The 22,951-nt window shown below is 39.3% G+C and overlaps 1 protein-coding gene across 3 annotated transcripts in view; it reads left to right on the forward strand.

The window, feature by feature from the left end:
- The first annotated feature begins 442 nt into the window (after nucleotides 1–442).
- The window catches only part of UNC80 (unc-80 homolog, NALCN channel complex subunit), a 238,039-nt gene continuing 215,530 nt past the window's right edge, over nucleotides 443–22,951 (forward strand). For all 3 annotated transcript variants that reach the window (XM_065880023.1, XM_065880022.1, XM_065880024.1), the window contains exons 1-7: nucleotides 443–534; nucleotides 1,486–1,534; nucleotides 4,227–4,383; nucleotides 5,315–5,616; nucleotides 14,087–14,210; nucleotides 16,345–16,418; nucleotides 19,412–19,551. In XM_065880023.1, the coding sequence (XP_065736095.1) occupies nucleotides 443–534; nucleotides 1,486–1,534; nucleotides 4,227–4,383; nucleotides 5,315–5,616; nucleotides 14,087–14,210; nucleotides 16,345–16,418; nucleotides 19,412–19,551 (938 nt within the window). The remainder of the gene's footprint in view (nucleotides 535–1,485; nucleotides 1,535–4,226; nucleotides 4,384–5,314; nucleotides 5,617–14,086; nucleotides 14,211–16,344; nucleotides 16,419–19,411; nucleotides 19,552–22,951) is intronic.

Consider the following 22,951-nt stretch of genomic DNA (forward strand, 5'->3'; position numbering starts at 1 on the left):
TGGGGTGCAGCTCCGAGGGGAGGAAGCCGAATTCTGGGGGCTAAAGAGGCCACGCAGGGGACCTGCTGCGCGGTGCCGAGCTGGGACCCTTTTGGCCGTCCCACTGCTGCGCAACCTGACCCCTGTCCGGCGCGGGCCGCTGTCCACAGTGGGAGGTGCTGAAAGCAAGGAGAGGGCGCGGGGGCGGCGAGGCGGACAGCTTCTCCGAGCGCCTCCGTCCTCGCTCCTCGGTTCCTCCAGCCCTCCCCTCCTCCCGCAGCCATGTTCCACGCGCGGGGAGGGGCTGGGGAAGGGGAGAGGGACGGGGGATCAGGGCGGAGAGCGTCTGCTCTGCCTCAGGGAAGGAGGGGATGAGAGTTGGGGAGAGCAGCGGGAGGAAGCGGCGGCGGCTAGCGAGGAGCCAGCGCTGGGTCCTGCAGTGGAACTCCCAGGAGCCACCATCATGGTGAAGAGGAAGAGCTCCGAGGGCCAAGAGCAAGACAGCGGCCGCGGCATCCCCTTGCCCATCCAGACCTTCCTGTGGCGGCAAACCAGGTGAGGGGCGCAGAGGGCGCACCGTGGGCCGCCCTGGGCTGGGAGCGCTCCTGGGGCCGCCTGGGTCGTCGTCGTCGCCGCTGCCGCTGCTGCCGAGGCCGCGCCACAGCCTGCAGCTCCCTCTCTGGGGCTGGAAATCGAGCCTTCTGCACCCGCGTAAAAACACGCATTTAAAAAATATTTCAGTGAAGTTTGACGGCTAGCAGGTTGGCAGCTGTAGAATAAATATATACATTATTTAGGGGGTGAGAGGGCAGAGAGCCTAGGGGAAGGGGGCGGGGAATTAGGGAAGATAATTATGACTGGTTGTGCTCCTGTGTCCAATTCCCCCTCCATCTCCTGCTGTAATTCCAGCCCGGTGACCTGTTGTTTTTCCAGCTCCTGTTTGTTGAATGTCTGCTATGCCCACTTGTTAACCATTTTTGCTCGGATTCAGCTAGTGTAATCTTCCTGGTTAAAGCCTCTGAGAAGAATCATTTTTAATAATTTTTTTTTTCTTGGAAAAACCTGAAACCGATTTCCATAAACAGGAAACAAGGTTTCCATTATTATTATTAATTATTATTATTTTAGAGATTTGTCAGATAAGAAATTAGATTCTGAAAATCATATGCCACAAACTGTGTTCAGTTTTCAGTTTTTAAAATTACTCATTACAAATGAGTAATGCAACGCTTCTGACCATTGGTGATTTAGAATCCGATTAGGTAAGAAGTCTTCAGAATAAGACTGGATACAGAAAACGTAGAAATCCACAGCTTTTTCATGTATGTAATCACACACATAAAAGCAAATGTTGTCAGCTGTTTAATACCCGCCCTTTAGCAAGCCATAGGGAGGCGTGAAATTTGTTTCATAGCACTATGTCTTATTCGTTGAAAATATGTCATAAGGATGCTCTAATAATAAATTTACTTGTGTTTAAAACGATTATTTCTATTAATTTTTCAGTGCATTTTTGAGGCCTAAACTGGGGAAGCAATATGAAGCCTCTTGTGTGGTATGTGATTTTCACCATTTAATGACTATTTGCATATACTGTGTGGTAATTTGAAAGAAAGAATTTAAATTGTACTGTATATATTAATTCACTCAGCAAATATTATTGAGCACCTATGCTCAATAATACTATGTGCCAGGCACAGTTCTAGATGATGAGATAGAGCAATAATCAAAACAAATATAGAGTTTGCATTCTACTGGGAGGGGGATAGGCCACTCATAAATGAGTAAAATATATAGCCAGCCAGGTGGTGATATGCGCTATGGAGAAAAATTAAGCAAGAAAGGGCATTAAGGAGCATTAGGGTGGAGGTTTCATGTTAGAAGTAGAGGATAGATAAGGTTTGCCTGCTAACGTGACCCTTGGACAGAGATTTGAAGGAAAGGAGGGAGAAATAGCTGAGGGCAGAGCAGAGGGAAAGCAAGTCTAAAGGCCCTAAGTGGGGAGGGGTAGAGCAGTAGAAGAGAGTGTGGAAAGATAACAGAATGAGGACAAGTATAATAAGTCAAATCCTTAATCAACAAAATCAAAACTGTTATATAGTGGAAGCTCATAAAATGAGAGCCTATGACCTACTCAAAGTAATATGCAATTCTGAACTTTTATGTCTTCCATTTTTTGTGCAAGTCTGAAATGGATGATATGAAATAATTATGAAAATAATGCTATTAATATTTATGCAAAATACAGTGCACTTGTCCTGAGATTCTAAGGGAATCCCATGACTTACAGATTGTCTTTTTACAAGTTGAGAAGACACAAAAACGTGAAGCAAAATTAAAATGGGCTTTTCAAAGACTTCATTAAAACTTGGAGCTCACATAAAGGTCTTTACATTGCCTATATTATAACCTAAAAGTGGAAACCTACCCATTTGGATATTGCCATGATATTTGCAAATGACTTGATAGATGATAAATGACCTTCTAGTAAGGAGCTCTGAAATGTGTTAGGGCCACACACTATTATGGAAGCCAACTGGAAAGTCAAACACCTCTCCCCATACACACACATATGTGCACAGCACACGCTCAAATAAGAGGTTTTTTTTTGTTGCATTTCATGCCCTTCAGAATTGTCACAGATATTTTTTAAAATCTAACCAACTTTTAAATAAGGACCTTTTAATGGGATTTGTTGTACTTAGCTCAAGTTAAAGTAATTTGGCACCTGAAATCTCTGCGCCTTCCTCAAATCATGCTTACAGTTATACTAGCTTAAAATAACCCTGACTTTTCTGTTCTTGGCAAAGATATGTCTGACATTTTAATGTTGTCACACAATATCAAGTAAGTCCCATTCATAGATACAGATAGATAGAGAGTGATGTAAGTATAGAAAACAATTGCCAAGGTTTAAAATTACAGAAAGTTATATTAGTCACATTTAAGAAGAAAATGGCATTAAGTATCTAAAGCTTCCTGAGATTATAAAATATATAACTCATCCTCTGAAAGTATATTCATCAAGACTGTATAAATTCTTTATAATCTTTTAATGTCTAACATACTCACCCTTTACCTAATGAATACTTAGATCCCTGAGGGCTGAGGAATTTTAAAGTATTTGGACTGCCTTTATCTGGTTTCTTTAAGAAAACCCCAAAGACTACATCTCTGATTGAACTCCTTGCCAAACCTCAGCATGCCTTTCATTATGAAGGTGAATGTATTTTCTTTTCTTGAATCAAAGGTAAATAGCTTTCTTTGGAGAATCTCTGTATTAGGCCATATTTCTTCTCAGATATCCTAATAATTCCAATAACACAGCTTGAGCACTTGGGACTGGTATTCTGACCACTCGGGGAGAACACAGTTCTCTAGACCATTTGGGACATCAAGTAGCAAGCAGGTTCTTTTCATACAAGTCAAATGTTTATTAACTTTATTCTGATATTTGGTAGCTGCACTTTCCCCAACACCTTATAGTGATATCCTCCTCCACCTTCAAAGAGAAAAAACAACTCAGTAGGTCAACTTGTTCTGGGGCTTGGGGGTGGGGTGCTTCACTTGCTGAAAGTATCCCTGGCCAGGACAGAAGATTTAATAAACCACCAAAGCAAAAATGGCTTATTCCCTCCTCCCTCCCTCCTTTCTTCTTTCCCTCCTTTTCTCTCTTTATTCAACAGTTAGATGAACAATCTTTTTGGTTTTAGGCATTCTGTAAGGAGTGTCCTGTGCCACATCATTGCTAGGGACATGGAATAACTCAAAGACCCCAAAATCAGATCTCTTGAAACAGTTGGATCTTATTTAACGCTTGTTGCCCATTCACATAAATTCTGTACCTCAAGACACTTTCACGAAAGGCATTTCACCTTGGTCTGCAGTTGTGATAGCTCCTTTCAATGACCCAGGATCATTTTATAAAATATTACATCCAAAACCTTCATACAGCTAAATGTGTTGTTGTACTCTTTTTGACGGGAGCTTATTTTGATGGAAATAAAAATCATTTAATAATTCAAGCCATATACTTTGGATCAAAAACGTGAAAATGGGTAGACAATAGGAAATTATCACTGGCTCATTTCATGTCAACATGTACAACGAAATGCAATGTGCGGGCACTCTAAAGAATTTGGTCTAGTGATACATATCTTTTTGGGTATACAGTACCGTGTTGTCTATTTTTTCACTCATCAGAATCTCTAATTTCTTATTTTACGTTTTTTTTTTGGTATCTACAGTCCTTTGAACGAGTGTTGGTAGAAAACAAGCTGCATGGCCTCTCTCCGGCCCTCTCTGAAGCCATCCAGAGCATTTCCAGATGGGAACTGGTACAAGCTGCTTTGCCTCATGTCCTGCACTGCACTGCAACCCTGCTGTCAAACAGAAACAAGCTAGGTTGGTGCTGCTGCATTCCTTCTTCATGACATACCGTGGTCCTCACTCATGGTGACTCATCATAACACAATAACAACCTGTATAGCTGGCTGTTTTTCCAGGCACTGGGCACACATTCTCATTTAATTGTGACAAAATCTCCCTCACGTTGGTGTCATTGTTATCTCCATTTTACCCATGAGGGAACTAGCTGTCTTTGTTTTAACTTTTTAACTTTACAAGAATCTGTGAATGTATTCTCCGTTTAAACATTAGAATGTTATAGAGAAGCTAAAGACTCTCTCTCACCTGTTCAAGATGAGTCCTAATCAGAGTTGTCCCTTTGTCCTCCCAACGCCTAAAGCAGCCGCCTTCATGAGTTTGTCGTATTCCCCTCCAGATCTTTTCCCAACTTCGTGGTATTACGTGTATGTGTGCATGCATGCACATACATATAATTTTTCTTGTTTAGATTATTTTGCAGATTGCTTTTCCCACATGGCATTATGTCCTAGCCATCTGCTCCAAGATCTTCTCCATCCAGTTCCTTCCCCTCATTTGGGTCTCTGCTCAAATGTTACCTTTATAGAGGGGCCTATCCTAATCACACTGTCTAAAATGGAGTAGCTGTTATCCTCAGAGCCCATACTCTTAACTACTATGCTGCTTATTTGGAAATATATGTGGGTATCTGACTGAAGAGATGTGATGCATGCAGTTTCTTTCCCTGTGTCGGCATATCATTCTGCAGGGATTGCAGCCAGTTAGAAAGTCCCAAAGCAAGAGTGAACCCTTTCAGCAGTGGCTGTAAGGGGTGTAGATAAATGCTAGTTTCTCGCAGGAAATCAAGCCACAGAACAAAGCAAGGATGTTCTTCCCACACCCAAGGTTGACACCCGTTGTTCTGGTCACAGAGTTTGCCTTAACCTAGCCGTGTCGTTGTCCCATGCAGGCCACCAGGATAAACTGGGTGTCGCTGAGACAAAGCTCCTTCATACCCTGCACTGGATGCTCCTGGAGGCCCCCCAGGACTGCAACAGCGAGCGTTTTGGGGGCACAGACCGAGGCTCCAGCTGGGGTGGCAGCAGCAGTGCTTTCATCCACCAGGTTGAAAACCAGGGCTCTCCAGGGCAGCCTTGCCAAAACAACTCCAATGATGAAGAAGAAAACAACCGATGGAAGATCTTCCAGAACTCCATGGCTACTGTGGAGCTCTTTGTGTTTCTGTTTGCTCCTCTGGTACACAGAATCAAGGTAAGCGGAAAGCTGGTGAGGGCTAAGGGGAACTAGAAGTCAGATGAGGGTTTGCTTCGAATGATATTTCTGTATTTGGCATCCATGTCTTTGTATGATCTTATAGCAAGCCAAGACATGGAGAGCTTTGTTTTTATACTAAACTATTGAACGTTATTTCAAAACCACAGTTGTCCTGCTCAAAAGTCTTTAGTGGTTCTCCATCTGCCCCAAGATAATACCCAATATATTAAACATGGCATATAGAGTCAACTGTGGTCTGGGGCTTAAATCCTGTCTTAACTGATGAACTGCCGATCCCTGCTGGCCACCTCGTGATCCAGTTCTGGGAGCCCTGTGAACCATTCCCTGAATATGCCCTTGCTGTTTGCTCCGCCCTCCTTTCCTTCCTCTGTTCCTTTCACGGTTCTTCAAACTTCAACTTTAGTGTCATCATTTCCATGAAGCTTTTCCTCTGACCTTTCCCATGTAGGTTTAGTCACCATCTCCTTTGTATTTCTACAGCATGTTGTAGCTACTTCTATTATAATGCAAGATCTGGAACAGTTTTTACTGTGGACTTTTTGATATTTTGGTATACAATCTAAGAATTGCTTTTCAAAATACTTTTAAATGCATAAGGTACAAAACATAGTATTACATGGAAACAAATTGTATTAAAATACAATTATATACATGTACTCCTTGGATCTGAAAGAGACAATATTATTTTAAATCATAGTGCTACCACTTTCTAGCTGTGTCATCTTGTTGATATTACTTAACCTCTTGGATCCTCCATTGCATAAAATCGTGGATATTCAAACACAGGGTGAATATATATGGAGACATAATGCATGGAAAGTACGTAGGAAAAAAAATCAAGCACATGGAAAGAAATCAAGAACTATTTTTTACTTCTGTGAATGAATAAATTACAATATTCCATCTAAGTGCTCTGATAAGAGATAAGAAGGAATTAATATGCTCAACTGTTCTTTAATAGAATATTAGGATCTTAATCTGATTGACTCTGTGCCATGGCTGGTAGGACTAGAATTGAAACTACCTGTAAATCCCCAAAATGCTTCACATGCACTGGCCACATTGTCTATCAGAATTATCAAAAGATATTAAATGTTGTTAAATTAAATGGATGCTTTAAAAGCATTACACTTTCTATTTTTAGAAGTCTTTGATAAAGGTTACACTTAATGGAAAGCATTACTTTAACTGAGACGGTCCCCCTGACCTGTGGGATGAGACGGTCCCCCTGACCTGTGGGATCTGCAGGATCTGCCTCGTGCCCCGCTACCTGGCCTCATCTCCCTCCATCTCACTGGCCTCTCTCTTGTTCACTAAGTTGCAGGCTCCCCAGAGACTTATCCTCAAACTCAACACATTTGTTTTTGCTTTCAGGACTTTGCACTGGTTTTTCCTTCTATCTGAAACATTTACTACCACCTTCCACCCTAGATTTTCACATGGCCATGTTCTTTTCATCAATTTACTCACAACTCAAATGTTACCAACTCAAAGTATTTCCCTGGTTACTTTAGTGCCACTAGGACATGACTCTACATTTTTTGTTGTTTCCTTCTTAGCACCTATCAGTACCTGAAATTATTTTATGTGTTTGTTTACATGTTTGTTGCCCATCAACCCCACCAGAACAGAGGTTCTCCAGCAAAGGGACACTGCCTGTCCAGGTCACAACTCTATCTGATAGTGTCTAGAATAGTGTCTGGCATATATAAGGCAATCAATAAATATGAATGACTGTCACTAAATAAACCCAAGTTATTATCAAGCTGATCCAGATGCTAAAAGTAGCAATTATACGTAGGTACATAGTCCCCAAAACAGAAAGGGCAAGAAAGAAAGCTCCTTAAAAAAAAAAAAAAAGATAGCCTATAACATGTCTATTTGTAGAGAGAGATCCTCTGGATTAAAAAATATGGAAGGGGCTTCCCTGGTGGCGCAGTGGTTGAGTCCGCCTGCCGATGCAGGGGGCACGGGTTCGTGCCCCGGTCCGGGAAGATCCCACATGCCGCAGAGCGGCTGGGCCCGTGAACCATGGCCGCTGAGCCTGTGCGTCCGAAGCCTGTGCTCCGCAACGGGAGAGGCCACAACAGTGAGAGGCCCGTGTACTGCAAAAAAAAAAAAAAAATGTGGAAGTATAGGAGTGGCTGGAATGGCTATAATTTTATTTGAAAACATGTTGAGAGTCCAAGATTTGGAAACAGGCCTGTGTTAGAATTCAGTGCTTGCTCCTTCCTATTCTATGTAGGAAAGACATCGAGCAATTAACTTCTCTAAGCCTCAGTTTTCTCAAGTATAAATTGAACATAAGAATAATTTTATGGAGCATTGTGAGGATTAAGCAAATTAAAGTGCTCAACCTGACACACAAAAAGGCATTAACAAATGGTAGTTTTTAGTGTTGGCATTTTGTTGCTATTGACATTATGAATTATTAGTAGAAGGGGAGCCAGGTCTTTCTTCAGGGGAGACCACACAGATAGTGAGGAAAGCTGGCTCAACGTCCCCAAGTTTTACCTATGGCCTGGGATTGGAGTATTTATAAGGAAGTAAAACAATGCCTATGAAACACTGCACGGCGATTAATACATAGTATTGTAACAATTACTGTTGGCTATTATAACTAGCATTACTGTTTTATCATTTTATTATTGCTATAAGAGAAATATTGTTCTAGATGCCATAGGGAACAAAAAATATTAATGAGTCAATACATTTCACCACAACGCTTTTTCCCTCTGAGCAAGGGCTTTGCTTCTATCAGTGTAGTGAGGAATGAACAATCCCTTGGTCAGGGTTTCTCAGTCTTGGCACCGTTGGCATTTGGGGCCAGATAATTCTTTGTCCTGTGCTTTGTAGGATATTTACTGACATCCCTGGCTTCTACCCACTAGATGCCAGTAGTACCTCCTTCCTCCGAACTGTTACAACCGCAAATGATTCTAGACATTGCCAGATGTCCTTAAGGGGTGGGGAGGGGTGAGAATTGCCCCTGATTGAGATCCAATGACCTAGATCTTTTATTTGCCTGCCAGTTATCAGGCCTTACCTACCTTCTCTGTACTGTACCCATGTCAACTCCTCACCAGCACCTTTAATGGCCTTTTCTCCCTATTCTTCCTTTGCATTTGTCCTTCAGAACTCCAGCCCCAGATCAAGACCGAAAGCCACCTTTTCTATCCCAGCCCCAGAGATCTGCATGCTCCTGGGGTAAAACCAGACAACAATCCAGCCTGTTGTTTCTGCGAATTGTGGTCTCAAGCTCCGTGTGCTGCCCCACTTGTCATGATTCCCTCGAGTCCCCACTCTGTGCTCACATAGACAATGTTTTATGTTGAGGCTCTTATAGGACACAGTACTGCAGGAGGCATGAAGGGCTGAAATCCAGTCTAGGCATGAGCCTGTGCCTCCACTTCCACACCTCCTCAATCCCTTCCACTTGCTCTGCTTTCCTCTATTAGGTAACAGAAGTGTTCACACGTCATTTCTCATTTTTACAAACACCCACAGGAAGGTGGATATCTTTGTCTTCATTTTACCAAAGAGGAAACTGAGGTCCAGAGAGGTAATAATCAAGCTCATTGAAGTAACCGAGGTGGGATTCAAACCCAATTCCATCTGACTTTGTACAAAACTATACTGTTTCTTTTGTTTCTGTGCTGGAACTCTTCTCATCAAGGTCATGAACAACCTTGAGCTATTGAACCTAATATTTATTTTGCTGTCTTCATTTCACTAAAATTTAGCTGCATTTGAACTTACAATCCTTTCTTCTTGAAGTTTTTTATTCCTTTGGTAGCACCACACTCTGCTAGTTCTCCTTGCATCCCTGGCTATCTGCTCTATCTCCTTTGAGAGCGCATCTTCTTTGCCTGCCCCTCTAACATTGTGGTTCTCCAGAGATGCAACCTAGACCCTTTGCACTTCTCACTTTGTCTTCTCTTTGGAGACCTCCCCTCCTGCTTCATTTACCATTTGTGTCCTAATAGGCTGAGGTCACCTAATTTTATATGTCTGAAGTAGTCTCCTTTCCTAAACTCTAGACCAACTTGTCAACTAGCTTCTCCAGATAGATAATCTAAGGGCATTTCAGATTTCCCCTGGAGTGAGCCATTGTCCTGATGTTCTGTATTTCAGGTGATGGACCCATTCATATAAACTCAAAACCTAGGCACTTCCTTTGATTACTCCTTCATCCTTACCTACACATTCCACTAATCACAGAGTTCTACTCATTTTGTCTCTTAAATATTTCTCAAATTTACCTAATTTTCTTCATCCCTATTATCCTCCTTAACCCAAGATTTCATCATCCATTGCTTGGGCCTCTTACCTGGGCCACTTTCTAACTGAATTTACCGTCTCCTGGCTTGTCTCATAAAATCCAACCTCAACACCAAAGTGATCTCTCTAAAATGCAGCTCTGAACATATCACTAACATACTTAAAGTAATTTGTTGATTTCTCATTATACAGAGGATGAAACTCTAGCTCTCCAGTGTGGTAACTGAGACCTCCATGACCTGCGTGGTTACCTCTCCTGCCTATGAGCTCCAAATGCTTGGAGTCTCCCTAAGAATGTAACATGCTTTGTTCCAGGCCTATTTCATGCCGGTCATGTCACCTGGAATACCCTCCTACCCTACCCTTCTGCCTAGAAAATTCTTACTCATCATTTATGGCTTCATTCAAGATCTATCCTCCCTCCTTCTCTATCTCTATAATATATTAGACATATTATTATTATTATTTTTAGCTTCTTATTATCATTATCTCTTTATCTGTCAATCTCTTCTACTAGATTCCAGATGGTTTGAGAATAGGAATTATCATTGTATCTTGGGTAGCTAATGTAGTGTCTGTGTTTTGTAGGCATTTAATTGATATTTATTGAATGAGTTAGTTTACTAATTAGCAAATAATCTAAGTGACTCATCCTTTTGTAAGACAGTGTATAATTCAATGCATTTTTATGCTTTTACTTTATAACTAGCTCAAATATTTTACATTGAAATCAATAATCTGAAAATTCTGTCAAATATATTATTAAATGATGAACATTTGTTACAACTAAGGAATCTACTTTAAGTGTGCTGCCAACATTTTCTTGATTTGATCCTAATCACTTATTCCTTCCGTAAATATTTATTGAGTGCCTACTACATGCTAGGCATTGTTCAGAGTGCTGGAGAAACAGCAGGGGATAAAACAAAATCCAAGCCCTCAAGGAGATTTTTATAAAATTCGTATGTCTGAAGTAAACAACTTTAAAACAGAATTTAAAATAATAGCTGTTTAAGTAGATGTCTCTAAGCTACTAGTAAACACATTTAGAATTGCTTCATGTTATTGTGGAAGCAGGCTTTCATTGCAAGCAACATTGTGGAAATGTTGATTCTTTGAATTTTTACACCTTCTGGTTTTTCTCAGAACCTTTCTAGACCACCCACCCCACAGCTGTTTGAATGATAGAGTACCTTCTCCAACTACAGAGTTTCTGTTCATGTGTGCATATGTGTATATATCACACTGGGTGACCCATGAAAGGGGATTCTATAAGAGGACTTAGTGACCCAGAGTTTATACATTCAGCCAACTTAAGAGGACTTACAAAGGAGCATAGCAACATAAGAACTGGCGATCAGTTCTGCAGGTGTTCAGGTCTAAAGAATGATCAGATTTATTTGGTGTTATTTGGAGACTGTAACATATGCTCAATTAATCAACAATTATGTATTGATGTTCAAGGAAAAATGCACAGAAGGAGATCTCAACTTGTCTTCAAGAAATATACAGTCTAGTTGGGGGTATATCAAACAAAACAAAATGATGACAGTAACTGTCACTGAGTGGATAGAGCAGAGGTTCAAGGCCAGGATGTCAGTTTAAGAGAGCCCACTTCCTGCTGCAATGTCCATTGGAGTTTTATTTGTGCCAAGATTACTCAGAAGAAATGTGGAAAAGGACCAATCTCTGAAACTAAGAAATTGTCAAAACCAGATCAATTGTGATTTAGCATTCTGCATTTCTGGAGACAAATCTGATCTACTTTGCGCATGGTTAATTCCCTGATTGCTGGATCACACATGATACCATGCAGACTTCCCCATGTCCATTTCAAGGGAAAGGGGTTGCTTTCCCCTTAACTTTGGATCTGTCTAGTTGTTTACTCAGTATATCTAGTTGAATGTCTAACAGGCCTCTCAAACTTAAGATGTCTAAAACTAGGCTCCTGATATCCCCAAACCTGTTCCTCCTTTATCTTGCCCATGTTTATCAGTGGCAAAGCCAAAAAATCTTTGACATCTCATTTTCCTACACTCTACCTCTAGTCAATTAACAAATTCTATAAACTGTATCTTCAAAATGTATCCAGAATCTACAGCTTCTCATTTTGCCCTCTACTAATACCCTAGTCTAATGATCTTTTACCTAGTTGATAATAATAGCTCCCTAGTCTCTTTCCTCCCTTGCCCTTTCTCAAACTATTCTCAATAGCCTGAGTGATCCTCAAAACATACATTGAGTCATGTCATTCCACTATTCAAAACCCTCCAGTGACTTCTCATGTTACTCAGTAATTGAAGTCCTTACTATGACTATCAGGCCCTATATTATTTGGAATTCAAAAACGTCTCCAATCTTATTTTTTTCTACTCTTCTGTCATTCGCTTGACTCCAGGCCCGCAGTCTCTTGGCTGTTTCTTGACACACAAGATATACTTAGGACCTTTGCACTTGCTGATCCCTTTTCACAAAATGCTTTTTCTGGAAATATCTACTTGGCAGCTCCTTCATTTCATTCAGATCCTTATTCAAAAGTCACCTGCACAAGAAGGGCTTCCCTGGCCTTCCTGTCTAAAACACCAGCACCTTGTCTGACACTTCCCTTTCCCTGCTTTACTTCTCCTTTGCACTGGAGAACAGGGATTTTTGTGTGCTTTGTTCACTGTTGTATCCCAGAATCTAGAATAGGACCAGGTACACAGTAGGTGGTCTATAAATATTTGTAGAATGAAAGTGGCGTGAATTTGAACAAATGCTTTTCCAATACTGACACTAGATGCTTTTCCATCATGGGTACTTCTGTGGTGCCAGGATCTTGGCCTATAGCTTACGGAAGAGTCCCCTCTTTACCAACGTGGAGATTTATTCAGGGATTTCATCTAGCCTTTCCAGTTGAAGCTTCCTTTGAGCTACATTGATTCACCATTTGCAGAATGTTTTTTCCTTTTTTTTCAATTTCTTTCCAGCTCTCCTCCTTCTAGATCGGTGATTTTCAACCATAGCTACACATGAGAGTCACCAGGGGCAACTCAAGAAAACCTCACAGCAATTCTAATTTAATTGGTCTGGTTAGGGGAGGAAGTGGGGCCTGGGCCTCCTAGGTTTTAAAAGCTCCCCAGGTGATTATAATATACAAGCCAGGTTGCACATCACCACCCTGTGAATTCCTGGTTTCAGTTATGTTCATTAATCTGCAATCACTCTCTCTGCTTCCATCTCTACATTGTTTTGAGAGGCTGAGTTGTTGAAAATGTAACCTCAGAATGTCATACATTTGTACTTATACAATTGCATTTTAAACATCTCAGCCACTCAAAATGATGTAATGATGAAGCAGAGAATGTACTCCCTGGAGGAGACCTTCAGTTATAGATAACCGAATGAGTATGGGTTGTAAAGTAGGTACAGTTCAGCAAGTACTTATCACGCACCCAATTCCTACTGCTGTATTTAGCATTGTGATGATGACAGGGGCTGTGGCTACATCGCTGCCCTCAGGGAATTAAAGATTGTTGAGAAGGCAACGGTATGAAATACCATGCTAAGAAGGGTCTAACTATATGTTCCTGATTCCATGAAATGCAAGAACAAGAGATAGTCTGGAGAATAGAAAGTCAAAATAGCATCTGAGGATATTGCCTTATGAGGGAGAAAGAAGGACAATTAAATCATTAAGAGGAATAATAACAATAACCACAAGTAAAGAGATCTGCCAAGACCCTTGAAATAAAAAGGCCTCAGTCATTGCTAACAGAAAACAGTAATTGTGTGTTTCATGCTCTTCCCCAAGCTGCATCTTCATTAATTATTCATTTTGCCTAAAGCAGACCACCGTGATTTCTATCGTAGTTATGATGATAATTTAAGGCTATTGGTTTACCCTAGAAACATTCATCAGAGTGAAGAAGGAAGGTCTTGAAGATCAGCCTGCTTTGAAAATAATCGTGTGAATGATGTTCTTTTTTTATACAATTTTAGAAGGTTACTTTCCATTTATAGTTATTACAAAATATTGGCTATATTCCCCATGTTGTACAATACATCCTTGAGCCTATCTTACACCCAGTAGTTTGTGCTACAAACTATTGGGTGAATGATGTTAACCGTTGCATTGACTGGTCCCTTCAGCCAGTTCTTGGATATAGATCTTCTCTTCTCCCAGGAATCTGACCTCACGTTCCGACTGGCGAGTGGGCTTGTTATATGGCAGCCCATGTGGGAGCACAGACAGCCCGAAGTCTCTGGCTTCACAGCACTGGTGAAGCCCATCAGGAACATCATTACAGGTTTGTGACTCAGACGCCCAGTGGGACAGTGTCAGCATACGTAGGAGTGAGGGCGATGGGATGATTTGCTCTTAAGAAACCAAGAGGAAGACAACTTCCGGGAGTTATCTAGGTGCCCCAGGTACAGGGCTCATTTACATGATGAGAAACTCTAAACCAGGAGCACATGCTGCTGAGTTGTGTGACTTTGGCTAAGTCATTTAAACTTCCTGTGCCTGTGTTTCCTCATCTGTAAAATAGGGTAGGGGTCAAAACACAGCATTACAAGTACTTACAGGGTTGTCATGAGGAATAAATGAGTTAATATATGTAACATTACTTAGAAGAATGCCAGGCACATAGTAAGTGAGTAAGTGGTAGCCATTATTATTTCATCATTATGGTAGATGGAGTAGCAGCTCCTTAACGATCTCGCCTTAGTGGGTTGTTTTTGGTTTTTTTTTATCAAGGCATTTCACTACAGGAATGGTCCAATGCAATAGTCCTACTGTCGAATTGTAGAAAGAGTACAACATGATAGCTTGAAAAGTGCCTGAAAAGTTCATGCTCCACCCCAGATCTATCTCTTACCATGTATGTAACCTCACCTCCCTGAGCATTTCTATTTCTTTAAAATGGAGATAAAAATACCACCTTATATGGCTTCATAGCGAGGAGTCAATAAAAATACATATAAAGTGCCCATTTTATAGAGAGTGCTTAATTACATACTTCTATTCCCAGTCCAACTTTTAGCATCAATAACAAAATTTAAAAAGAGATAAATTGGGAAATCTACAGAAGTGTGTGTGTGTGTGTGTGTGTATACACACTGAAGTATATACAGAAGTATATATATGTATACATATATATAGTTAACTTTATAAGGTTTTTCTGCAGACAGTGGAGGATTATGAATGGAAAAGAGCTTTGTAAAGGGAAGGAAACCATAAACAAGTTCTTACATGCTTTATTTTCCCCTATAACTTAACACAAACTTGCAAGGTTCATAGCATGTTAAGGGATTTTGTAAACTGAGGAGTTGCATATTATTCATATATGTGATAAGATGCTTATAGTGACAAATCATGCTTATTATAGCCATTCAAAAGATGAAAATTTTCATACAGTAAAAGTAATCCCTCAATTTACATGTATATAATCCGTTAACTATTGAAATAAATTGTAAATTAAAGAGCAACAGTCTATCATAATATTCAGATATCAAGGAACTAAGTAAAGATGCCATAGTCAGAAGTGACCTACTTCAGAATCCATGGATGGAATGAGGTTAACACTTGTATAAAAACTAAGGAATCATGTCCCTCCATGAAAGCACCTGAGCTATTCACTTCCTCGCTCCCTGTGCTTCTCAGTGATATTCACAGCGGGTTCCTTACCCGCTGCTTGATGCCTCTGGACTTGAAATGGTGTCCACTGAGGGAAAATTAAACTTAGCATGGCCAGAAGAAAAACAATGGCACATGAGTGGCACTCCTCTGATCTCTTGCTTTGTGATTTGGTAAATCACTTTGCCTCTCAGCACCAAAATATTCCAATTCAAATGGGACCTGTCGTTTTGGCTTCCCATTGATCCTCCGGTAAAGATGTGACTGGTTTGAATCGTACCTCAGGGGCAGCTTAATGTGTTCAATAAAGCACCTGGAGCCAGGTAGCCTGGGCTGGAACATTTTTCTAAGGGTCAGTGACCTTGGGCAAGTTAAATTCCCTGTTTCTTAGTATCTTCATCTGTAAAATGGGTCTGGAAGTATACCATAAGTTATTACAGGGTTATTGTAAGTGTTGAATCAGTTGATATATGTAAAACGCTTAGAACAGGACTTGACAGATATTAGGTACTATGTAGATGTTAACTGTTATAATTTTTAGTATGGCCAATTTTTAGCACCTTAACTTATTGAGTCATACTGAATAAATGAAGAAATCTATATTGATATCCTAGAAATGCTAAGATTTTTGAATAGGTTATGTGATTTCTCTTACAACATATGCTGTTAAATGTCTTCTTTCAAGGTTTTAATGATCTATTAAAATAGGTTTTTGATTTGAAAGTGGAATGAACTTAGGAAGTAAAATACCTTATATAACATATAAACTTATAAAATTTGTGGTGGGATTTCATCCATCTTTGCAGCTAAGAGAAGCTCTCCCATCAACAGTCAAAGTCAGACCTGTGAATCACCAAATCAAGACACAAGACACCGAGAGGTGAGTATATTATAATCATGAGAAGAAGGGTGGTCATTCCTTGAACGTAGTGTAGTGTGAAGGGTAAGACTTGACCAGTGCTGTATCTCAATGGCTAGCATGTAACAATAAATGTTAGTTATCATTATTCATCCTGCATTAACTCAAGTATCATCTTGTTCTCAATTATTGAATCTCCTAATATTTGCTAGGCAAACCTAATATAGGTACAGTAGTACTGCAGCAGTGGGGAAGGAAAGGAGGTTTAAGATACAGCATCCTTTAAGGAAAGTAAAGTTTAATGAGGAATCAAGACCAATCCACATAAAACAGAAGATGCGTAATAAAACAGAATATAATTTCATGTAAACTCACCATGCACTATTTGATTCAGAAGAGAAATGAAGACCAGGGTAGTTCAAAGCCACATAGAAATGTATACTGTCATTAACTTAATACGTGTTAGATGACCTGCTTTCACTTCCAGTTCAGCATGTGAAAAATACACTTTACTGCTTTCCATCAAAATTGGATCCTCTTTCCAGCTCATGCATTATTGCCAGGAGTAGCATCATCCTTTTCACCATCAAAACTAGAAATTTTGGAGTCCTAGTATATCTCTTACTGAGCAATTGCTAAGTATAGACACTGTGATTTATATGCTGTATTTCATCTCTTCTAAGATGTACATTGTTTTCACGTTTAACATATTTGAAATCTAGTGTTTTTCATGATCTTTGGCCTCTTACCATCTCCCCGCCTGGTAGAAGTCTTGATATGATTGTCATTCTTGCAGCATAAATTTGGTCATTTTCAGCATCCAGGTTTGCAGAATCAGGGTCAGTGGCTTAGAAGAGTATGTCAGAGGGGATAGTGAAGCACTCTTTTAAGAAATAACACTCTTGACACAGAGGAAGTTATTCTATGGAAAAATATATATCAACAGCTCTGAGTTGAAATTGCTAAATGTGAAGATTTTAGGAATACCTACACAAATTTATTTCACTTATTTTTTACATATACATGGGATTGATATATAATCAAAAGCTCTGCATAAATAAGGCTAAGGTAGACCTTTTTAATAAGTATAAAATAAAAAAGTTCTCACTGATAAGAAGTGTCCTAATTTAATTAACAGAAATTTTTTCTTAATCATACATAAAATAATGGTGCATCTTATAACTTGAAGACATCTTAGATACAATGAAATACATAAATCCCACATTTCAGTCTCTTTAATCCTTTCCATTTGATTTCTTGAGTCATACTGTTTTCTTTTCATCCTGTTGCTCAGGTGTGCACTGCTACCCCGCTAAATCCAGGTCCTCGTAACTAGATTGCAGCTGGAGCCACAGATTGGATTTTCTACCTCTAGCCTCTCCTGTTTCACATAAATATCAATTCATAATGCCTGACTAATCTTCCTAATGCATCATTTTTTTTATTAACTCATCACTTCCACAGAGGCTCATTATATACAAGGTGCCATCCTTTTATTATATCCCTTCCTCCTTAGGAACCTTTAGTGGATCCCATCAACCATCACCTCAAGACCACACTCCTATCCCTGGCTCTCTGTGCATTCCACCACTTGACATCATCCTTCTTAAGTGACCCTGATTATCCCTTCAGTTAGTTAAGCACTGCTCCCAGGGGGCAGAGCATGCAGTTTTAGTCTCTGGGTCTTCCCTCAGACTGTTTCCTCCTCCCTGTTGTCTACGTAAATTGTATCTTTCTTTTAGGGACGAATTTAGATCTTGACTCCCCACGAACTCTTGTCTAATTACTCTAAATCTACACTGTCCAATATGGTAGCCACCAGGCCCATTTGGCTACTGAGCACTTGAAATATGATTAGTTTGAATTGATTGAATAGTCTGAATTGGTGTTAAGTATAAAATGTATACCCGATATTGAAAACTTAGTATAAAAAATGTAAAAACTTATTGGCAACACTTATATTGATGATATGTTGAAATGAAAATTTGGGATTAAACAGACTATACTATAAAAATTTTAATTTTGCCTATTTCTTTTTACTACTTTAAAAATTAGGTGTGTGTCTCCTATACATGGCTTGCATTATACTTCTATCAGATGTGCTGCTGTAACCTGTATTTACCTCTCTTAAAACTAAACTGTAAGCTCTGGATTTCAAGGTTCAGGTTCATCCAATATTTTTTTATCTCCAAAAATCTAACATGAAACACACATCATATGTTCATGCGGAAGGATTCTTTGATCAAATTCAGAGGATTTATTTCATCAAATTTCTATCTGTATTTGTCTCTCTATGCATCATGTTTGAACAATGCTTTCTTATTTTACATATGAAAATAGAACTTGTAAGGGCTAAAATGCTATGATCAGTTTTTGAGGGTCTTTATCTTTTAGCAAAGAATTTTATCTGTAATACTGATGGAAAAATAGCTCACATTACCTGGGCAGAATTACATTTATCAGCTAAATGTAATTAAACTACTCTGTAAATAAAGTGAAATGAATTTGTACTTACAAGTAAAGGTAATTGTATCCAATTGGAAAAATGTATTACATGCCCCCCTGATGCGTAATGGAAAAACCTGAACCTTGCACTTTCATTCTTATGTTTTGTCTTTGAGTTGATTAGCTCTTTCTAACCTGACCCTTGTTCTCTGCCTCATGTCTCTATTCAGTTCACCTCAGTATTGGTGTATCTTTGATGAATCGTTGGTTTGTAGCTCTTCTTCTGTAGATACTGGACATGGAGGTGAAAAAGAAAAGAATCAAGGGCAAAGTGAAATAAAGGACATGAAAGTACTTAGCCCAAGGCTTAGAATGACACAGGTGCTCTCTAGAAGCCAGTTTCCATTCCTTCTTAAATGAAGGCAAAATCCCTTCCTCTATGACATGATATTTAACTATGCTGCAAATTTTTTTAACTTAAAAAACAATGTATATAATATGATAGATAATTCTAGAGGATATGCCTGAAGGAAAATAAAGCACTAATCTACTATCTCCACCCCCAAAAGGGACTCCAGGTGGTCTCTGAAACGTTCCAGTCAGATTCCATCTCACCCAAGACCACCATTTCAGGCTGCCACCGAGGAAACTCCCTTGATGGAAGTCTGTCCTCCCAGACTTCCCAGGAAAGAGGACCATCGCATTCCAGGTACACAATTGCGATGTTAGGGTCGCAAATGTATCCCCAGCTCCCAAAAATTAAATATACATTTCTAGCTACTTATATAGCCTCTGTCCCTTATAATGTGTAAGTGCATGATATGTATGTACATCTTCTTGGTCAAAGTATAATTAGATTAATAATTGCAGAAATGAGCTATGAATAGCTCATTTAAACACACTCGGGTAGACATGGAAAGACATGTCTGATTCAATGAGATGTCTGAACTGAATAATATTTTAAATATTTCGATGCAGAAACAAGTGATGCTATCAAAAGATTGTGTTGCTGGAGTGTGAAATGATCTGCTCTAATGTATAAAAATACTTTATACCAGCAGATCCTTGTATTAAAAAATGAGTGCTTCTAAAGTACTCACAGGGTATTCCAAAGTCTGTTCTTTGTAAATATTCCAAGGCTGCCTCTGTTAGCTTGTGTCATAGTGACTTTACTTACCGACGCCTTCCCTAGGGACAAACATTGATCCACTTCTTCCTACTCCCTGATAAAATGATGAAAGCCTGGATTCATTAGGTTTGCCTTTGTACCCATCTGTAAACTCCACCTAGGAGGGGAGGGTCCCTGAGACCATTTGTATATCCCTGTTTTCAAATGACGTTATTGTCTAGTAGATAGTATTTTAAAAGGAGGTATTTTAAAAATAGTTTTATTGAGGTTTAATTTACATACCATAAAATTAACCCATTTTAAGTGTACAGTTTAATGATTTTTAGCAAATTTACAAAATTGTACAATTATCAACACAATTCAATTTCAGAACATTATCTATCACCCAAAAACATCCCCTCTGCCCATTTCAAACACTGATCGCTTAGTATGCTTTTTGTCTATATATAGTTGGAATTCTGGATACTTCAAATAAGTGGAATCGTACCATCTGCAGTCTTTTGCATCTGACTTCTTTCCTTCAGCACAGCGTTTTAGATCATAGCATGTACAAACAGTTCATTCCGATTTGTTGCTGAATAGTATTCTGTTGTATGGATGTATTACATTTTGTTTATCCATTCATTAGTTGATGGATGTTTAGGTTGTTTCTAATGCTTTGCCTGTTGTGAATAATGCTTCGATGAACATTCACATATATGTTTTTGGATGGGCAAATGTTTTTCTTTCTGTTGGGTAGATACCTAGGAATGGAATTGCTGGGTTGTATGGTAAATTTATGTTTAATTTTTTAAAGAACTATCAAACTGTTTTCCAAAATGGCTGCACCATTTTACATTCCCACCAGAAATGTATGAGGGTTCATTTTTCTCTATATCTTTGGCAGAACTCGTTGTTGTCTTTTTATTATAGCCACTCTAGTGGGTGTGACGTGGGATCTGATTGTGGCTTTAATTTACATTTCCCTAATACCTAATGATGTTAAGTATATTTTCATGTCTTTGTTAGCTATCTGAATATCTTCTTTGGTGAAATACCTATTCAAACCGTTGCCCAAGTTTTAACTGAGTTGTTTGTCTTCTTATTATTGAATTGTAGGAGTTTTTAATGTATTCTGGATACAAGTCCTTATACCTCCCTCACCCCCAGAGAAAAGATTCACAGATATTTCCTCTCAGCATTAACTTGCCTTTTTGTAGGTAATTTTAAAATGATCTACCTCCTTTTGGCACCAGAATCAGGCCCCATGGGTATAGTGTTTTATTTTTATTTTTTAACATCTTTATTGGAGTTTAATTGCTTTACAATGGTGTGTTAGTTTCTGCTTTATAACAAAGTGAATCAGCTATACATATACATATATCCCCGCCCCCTTGCGTCTCCCTCCCACCTCCCTATCCCACCCCTCTAGGTGGTCACAAAGCACTGAGCTGATCTCCCTGTGCTATGCGGCTGCTTCCCACTAGCTATCTGTGTTACATTTGGTAGTGTATATGTGTCCATGCCACTCTCTCACTTCGTCCCAGCTTACCCTTCCCCCTCCCCGTGTATAGTGTTATTTTTTTTTTAAGATTTCTTAGAATTGTTGAAGGCATGGAATCAAATGAATATAATTGCTTTTTAACCAAAACACTATGTTGTGCTTTCAAAAAGCAAAATGAAAAGAGTTTATTTTTGTGTCTTTATTTTGGATTTTAAAAGCAAGTGGCTCCATTGAATAAGCTTTTGCTGGTTGGGAATATGAAATTTTGACCGCAACTTTAGTTGTGTAAGCAGGGGTTGTTTGTGTTTATCCACAGGATTTACTGTGCCAGGTCAATGGTGATAATTCATTCTTAAAATCATATCATTTTTAATGTGGTAGGAACCCTGTGAGGATAACCAATCCAATCTCCTGTCTCCTTGCTGATAAACTAACCACATTTGAACTAGTTGAACACTTTCAGCAATGAGAAAGTTAGTACTCTCAGATGAAACTCATTTCATTTTTAGATAACTCTATTTAATGGCCTTTAAAAAAAATTGAAGTATAGTTGACTTACAGCAAAGTGATTGTTATACATACATATATATGTATTTGGCATGTCCTTTTTATATTTGACTAAATTTTGCTTTTCTTTAGTTTCTGTATATGGTTCTTGTATTAGTTTTCTATTGCTATGTAACAAATTACAACAAACTTACTGGCTTAAAACAACACACATTTTTTATTTCAAAATTTCTGTACGTCAGAAATCCAGGCACAGTTTAGATGGACTCTCTGCTTCAGGGTCTTATCAGACTGAAATCCAGGTGTCAGGATGGACTACAGTCTCATCACAGGCTTGACTCAGGAAAGATCCGCTTACAAGCCTTTTCAGGTTGTTGACAGAATTCATTTCCTGTGGGTGTAGGACTGAGGGCCCTGTTTCCTTGCTGGCTATTATTTCGGGGCTGCTCTCCATTCCTAGAGGCCACCCACAGTTCATTCATTGCTATGTGGCTTCTCCACAGGCTACCTCAAAACATGGCAGCTTACTTCTTTAAAACCAGCAAGGGAGAGAAGTCCTCTCTAATTCCAGTCTGCCTATACAGTCTTTATAATACAACATAATCACAGGAGTGACATCTCATTATCGTTGTCATATAAAATAACCTAATCACAAGAGTGACATGCCATTACTTTTGCCCTATTCTATAGGTTATATGAAAGTCACAGGCCCTGCCCAAACTCAGGAAAAGAGGATTATAAAGGGTGTGACCACCATCAGATGGGAAGCAGGGGTGGCTCCCCAAAGTGTATCCATCACAGTCCTTTTGAGTATGTACAGACTTCTCATATTACTGTTCCACTTATTCAAAAGTAACCACTATGATGACCCCTCCACACACCAAGACTCTCATTTTATTTAGTGACAATAACTCACTAACAAAGTTATCAATGGTATAATTTAATCATATCTGGGGAAAAAGTAACTCCTTACTACACAGATCAAAGAGA

Source organism: Phocoena phocoena, chromosome 7 (assembly GCF_963924675.1).
Source record: "Phocoena phocoena chromosome 7, mPhoPho1.1, whole genome shotgun sequence".
NCBI classification, from domain to species: Eukaryota; Metazoa; Chordata; class Mammalia; order Artiodactyla; family Phocoenidae; genus Phocoena; species Phocoena phocoena.